At 42.2% G+C, this 6000-nt stretch overlaps 1 protein-coding gene across 4 annotated transcripts in view; it reads right to left on the bottom strand.

Moving 5' to 3' along the window:
* grik4 (glutamate receptor, ionotropic, kainate 4) overlaps nt 1-6000 on the bottom strand; it is a 351349-nt gene continuing 345349 nt past the window's right edge. For 3 of the 4 annotated variants that reach the window (XM_026191921.1, XM_026191923.1, XM_026191924.1), the window contains one exon: nt 1-4556. In XM_026191921.1, the coding sequence (XP_026047706.1) occupies nt 4167-4556 (390 nt within the window). In that variant the 3' untranslated portion in view covers nt 1-4166. The remainder of the gene's footprint in view (nt 4557-6000) is intronic. The other variant, XM_026191925.1, reaches the window with a different exon arrangement.

Genomic DNA, 6000 nt, shown 5'->3' with positions numbered 1-6000 from the left:
GAAATGAAGCTCCATTTTATTTCTCTGAAAGACAAACAATGTCAAGATGTTTTGGTCAATATGTTCAACAACTGTCAGCGAACAAAAGGCTGTATAACAGCCCTGACAGCGTCTCACCTTATAGAGAATTTCTGCACTCTGAATACCTTTTCTTTGAGCATACAACAACAAGAAGCCTTCTGCAAATAATTGCAATCACTTAATTGCAAATAATAAAATCAGCAGGAAAGCGCTTACTAAAAAATGTGTAGCAGTGCCTTGTCTTGAATACTGTTATGAATACTGCCACCCCTGGAAAATCTGGTGTCTGTTAGGAAAAAGCAATTGTTTGACAGAGGGATGCAATATTAGCAGGAATAAAATGAATAGATTCAATAATTACCATTTTAAAAAGGCAGTAAAGTCATACTAAATGCAACAGTATAGACAATATATATATATATTTTAAATAATCTCAATATCCCTAAATGTTATAGACAGGTTCCCCCCCCCCAAAAAGAAGCAAAAAACAAACATGGAACAAGCTATTCTTCCAAGTGTATGTGGATGTTAGCTGTTAGGGTGACTACACGGTACACTGTAATTCCTTAATCCTTGCACGACAGCAATCAACTACAAGGAAACTGGTATTGCTATGTGCTACAGCTGGGTGAGCTCGAGGAGTGAAGTAGATTGTTCACCCACCTCTGCAGGCACTCAATGCTCATCATGTGCTCCATAAATCCAACAGCAGCTAGGCAGAGGGTGGGTAGAGATGCGCTTAATTCATGAACCTGGAGCACCAGGGGTAAAAAGGAAAAGCACGAGCACGATAAAATAAAGTTGACACAGCTGTGACATACAGGTGGCGGTGAGTGTTTAGTGTGTCACGCTTTTAATGCATGTGTGCGCGTGCTGTGGGTGGTGACAAACTGAAAAGAAAACTTGTCATCTCTAACGCTGCAATGGGAAGATTGTGAGGCAGGCACTCGAGGAGGAGAGGAGAGGAGAGGGAGATGCAGTCTGAATTCAAGTATAAATCAGACCAAGGGTGTTGTGTGGCGTTCAATCACTGTCCCGAGGAGACGGAAATATCCACTGAAAAATCACAGTGATAGATGGGCTACGAGTGAGTGGACGCTTATACAGCACATGAGCGAGCTGTTAAACTCATTAGCCTCTGTTAGACTGCCTACCCACACAAATTCTCAGCTGTTCAAAGGATTCACAAGTGAGCAGACGTTAATTCAGTTATGGGGGAGAAACGAGATGTGGGTGCATCAGATCCTTCTGGTTCACTCGATAGTTGTTCTGTGTACTCATCCAGAAACCCATACGTCCCTGATGCTTCTCTGCATGCGTATATGTCACAACAAAGCAGCTGCGTGCTCTGCATATTTCTCCCGGTTGTATAATGCCCCCCTCCTCACCTAAAACAAACCCCCAAAAAACAAAACAAAAAAAAAAGAAAGCGCACTCAGAAGCTATTTAGCATGACATATCTAAACAGCCCAGAAGGTCAAATACATCACAGCAGAAAAAAAACAAAGGAGACAAAGCCAGCAATCCCAGAGAATTGAGGTTGTTTTAAGAAATGTATTTATAATGGAATAAAAATGTCAACATAAGAAAAATAAAGCATATAAAACATAGCAGCCAAACCGAGCCGTCTCTCAGTGGTCTCCCAGAGAAGGTCGCCCAGTGTTTCTGTGGGATTTGTTTTAATTCTTACTCTACTGCTCTTCGTGCCTTCAAGGTAATTGGCAATCTCATTCCAACTACGCTTGATTTAGCACCCCCTGTAAATGTTTTGAGTGTTTAAGAAGTTAGCACTGAGAGCAGCGAGAGCCTTCAAACTCTCATGAGTTTCTTAGGGACATTCAGCAAATGGATAGAAATACCTTTCATTAAAAAAAAACAATGAATTGTGGCTCTTCTTTCTTTGCCATCTGCTTGGCAATTTGATTTAAACCTGTTATTATATATGGAGCTACAGAAAGTGTACATTAACTGTTTGTGAGGATCCTGGGAATGACTCTGCATGGTGTGTGTCTGTGTGCGTTTAAATGTTTCCATTAAATCACTGCACACACCTAAGTGCGCATCTCTCTGTCCTATGAACATAATGAACACCAAATGAGTTTACTGCTGCAATAATAAAAGACACATTACCGGGCACCTCCATGATTATATCGATGATTATACTGTAAATACACACAATTCTGTGGGTCGATAACACAGCAGCTCCTTACTGGAGGATTAGATGTACTGTATTTGAAGATGTGCAGAGTTTGTTGCCATGAATATGAAATGTTCATTTAAACGACAGAGTGATCAAAATATGTTGTGTTCTACTACAGGATGATAAATGATAATATGCATGAATTTCCAAGCATGAAAACCTGCAGATGAAAAAGGATGGAGGCAGAAAGCTTTCGTGGCTAATAAAAGAACAAGAGACGCTGCAGCGGTACCTTCAAGCTGTGTCGTGTTGGCAGCCTGGTTTTGAGGGATGGTGATTGACAGAATCTGATGGGCAGATTTAAAATGATGGGCACATCAAAGATAAGCAAGAAGCGGAGCAGACAGCTGGATGACCGTTGATTCTCGCTGTGAAACGGTCGGGCTATCGTACAGAAACACCTTCAAACCAGCCGGTACAGCAGGAAAATAAGCCATATGTCTCTGTAATGCGAGCAGAAAGTGAGGCAATTTTAAGACTCGTGCTGCTGGTGGTGGATTCTCACTTCTTCAAGTTATGGCTGACGCAAAGCAAATCAAGGTAACTGACTTTAATCATTTCAAATACTTTGGTAGTGGGGAAAGGAAAAATAAGTGTGTTTCAGCTCCTCCTGCATCACTTTGCATTAAATATCCGCCACGTTTTAGCCTGGTTAATGTATTCTAAGTTTGGTTTGGGGTTTTTTGCAAAAAATTATAGTATCAAAATGTCAGAGTGCACCCAGGCTGTCTCCTACGAGCAGTGTGTAAAATATCACTTTCAATAAAAGTTTAACTGCGCTGACATTTAAAACAAGCCAAGCCAACTGCTGATATAAAAATCCCTTCACTCTACCGAGGACTTTGTTTTTGGTTGGTTCTAATATATGCTGGGTTTGATACACATACTGAATATGTAAGCTGGAAAAAAAAAGAAAAAAAAAGATGTCTTATAACTTACAATGGATATATTTGTAAGCAAGAGAGCATAAAGGGGACTGGTGCAAGGACAATAAATGGGTCAGACACGGAGGACAGATGGAGGAGAAAGTAATGTCAGTGCACAGAAGAGGGATGATATAAGAGGATGTCTCTGTGCATGTACATTTGTGTGCGTAGACATCATGTTTTTAAGCAGGTATTCAAAAGAGAAAATCCTTCTTTAAGTTGACTTGACTACCCTAGAACCACTTCAGGATGACTCATTCAGTGAGCACTGGCCAACACCTCTGGACATGCATCACTGTCTTTCAGAGATCCCAACAATTAAAACATTTTTTAATAGAATATCACTACTATAAAAGGAGTCTTTGTGTCCGCATGTCTGTCCTTTTGTTTTCTATGTTCACATGAGTTTGCCGTCTTCTCAAGGCTGTGGTGCTTTCTTCAGCCACAAGATGATGCTTGTGGTTTTTGGCACTTTCAAAACAAAAGAACGTGAAGGTTGACCTTGCCTTAATCTGTCCATCTCTGCAGCTCTTCAGAGGCAATATACGTTCCTAGAGTAAATTGTCAGATAAAAAAAGGACCTTGTTTAAAGTTGTTTTTTTTTTAACAATAGAATAACAATATTCAGTACTGATAATCCAACAGAGGACAGAAATAATTTAAAAAGGAAAGAAAAGAAACAGCACAATGATAAATGACTGGAAATACTGCATAGTACAAATGCCCCGTAGCTGTTTTTGTCTGTCCTGTTTTACACGGTACAGAGGGCCACCAGGGACAGAACACAACGAGATAGACTCATCAGTTTTTCCTATGACCAAGGAAAAAGTTCGCCCAAGGAGAGATTCCAAAAACTCACTGCTGGCGGTCGCCTCAGGGGTAAAAGAAAGTCCACAGCATTGTCCTGTCCTTTAAGGATAAACTCTGGATGGCAGAATTAAAATGCCACATGATCTTTGATCCCTGGAAAGAAGAGAGGTGGCTGCTGGGAAAGGCAGTCCTGCTGGAATTGTGGGGCGTTATTCAGGTTCACTGCTATTTGTGGTCTTGTCCCATTCTATGCTCTCCTCACTGTGAGTGGGAGATGGGAGGGCCCCTGGGCCCCCTGTGGGGCGCATCCTCAGTCCTTGGAAGCGTCTGCACTCGGGACAAATGCGGATGTGGCTGCACCCCCTCGCGACCAGGGCAGCCTCCTGCGCCAGTCTGTGGGAAAGGGGTTCAGGCAGTCCCGTGCCCCCGCACAGTTTTCCGTTGCTGAGGCTGACAGCGGCAGCTCGCGCCCGACGTTCCTCCAGAGGTAAGGGCCGTGGCCGCAGCATCGACGCCGCCCGGCGGCGCCTCGCCTGCAGGCTGTCGCGACACAGAACGATCCCCTGGAGCTCCCGCAGCATCTCCTCGCACACTGACTGCTGCAAGCACACACACGGGAAGAAAACAAAGATAGGGCAGAGGGGAATAAGAGAGGGAGAGAAAGAGAGAGAGGCCAGACAACTCACTGACTATGGGCTCGATCAGGACAGACGGAGTGACATCAAAGACACACAACAGATACATTTCAGGGTTATGTTCATAATAGGGAAATTGCATGGGCGACAGAGAATAGGGTGATGTAGACTGAGCGGCCAGCAGTGAAATCAGCGACACATATAATACACACGGGCTTGTTAAATTTACTTTTCACATCCACAAGTGTAGCACACGCATTTCATCGCCGGCACTGGTGATCAAGTGATCCGCTGGGTGTAACACAAGGATATAAACTCAAATAATCGCAATCACAGACGTGACACCGCAGCTCAAGCACAAGACGGAAAAGAAACTCATCACCAATCCACATAAGCTGCACACGAACACTGTACAGATGCACACAGGCGTAAATCCAGATGCACAAATATGAACGATACATGTATAGACCCGCACACACAAACACACACAGGGTTCACAATTTAGAGTGAGACATCAATCTGTACTGCTCCAAAAGAAGAAATCACATGAGTGGGTTTTTGACTTTCTGAATGTTTATTGAGTTAAAATCACAGCGCCAAATAGTATTCAAGTATCTGTTAAAGAAATCACATCGGAGGTAATGATATCACTGCATGCACATTCTTCTCTGATTCTTCAAGTCATCTTTTGTGGTTGACAGCAGTCCTCCCTCATGAATATCACAGGAGAGCCCCTTCCACTAGCACTAAACTCATCTGTCTATTGTGAATAAAAAATAAATAAATAAAATCCTCCAAACAGCAGAACATCTGGATGCTGAGGACACTCAGGTTGCTTGCTAGTTCTCTCTCCAGATGAAGCTACATTGAAATCATATTTTCATACTGGATTACAATACCACACACTTTCAGCATAATTTTCAAAAGCACTTTCAACTTTCGCCAGTAAAAAAATGCATCTAAATTCCTTCCTTCCTAAAAATAATTAGAAAAAAATATTTTTAAAGTTGCTGTTTAAGAGGTTGTAATAATGCAGGTCTGTCTTCAGCCTCAGAGGACAGCTAATGTGCTGATGCAGTTTGAAATATTTGCATTATTGGCTGGTGATTTTGCTTCTGTATCAGCAACTTTCAAATCATAGCGTGGCACTTTTAAGTGTTTCAGGTGTCATTTATCATTGTTTTGTCCCCTGTTACTTTGAATAACCAACATTGTGTGACCGAGCTGTAGCGACTCTTGGTCCTGACATTTCCAAAAAGCAGTCTTTTTCTTTTTGCTTCCAAAACAAATCTGACGCCCTTGCTTGAAGTCCATTCTTAGCGCAAACTTCTAGTTGACTGCCACGACTAATCCTCTACTGTCCATATTTCAACTTTTGATGGTGAGAAGGACATGTAGTTTTTGACAA

The sequence above is a fragment of the Astatotilapia calliptera genome, chromosome 14, assembly GCF_900246225.1.
Source record: "Astatotilapia calliptera chromosome 14, fAstCal1.2, whole genome shotgun sequence".
In the NCBI taxonomy this organism is placed as follows: domain Eukaryota; kingdom Metazoa; phylum Chordata; class Actinopteri; order Cichliformes; family Cichlidae; genus Astatotilapia; species Astatotilapia calliptera.
Note: the sequence above shows the minus strand (reverse complement) of the source record. Positions and strands in the feature narration are given on the sequence as shown.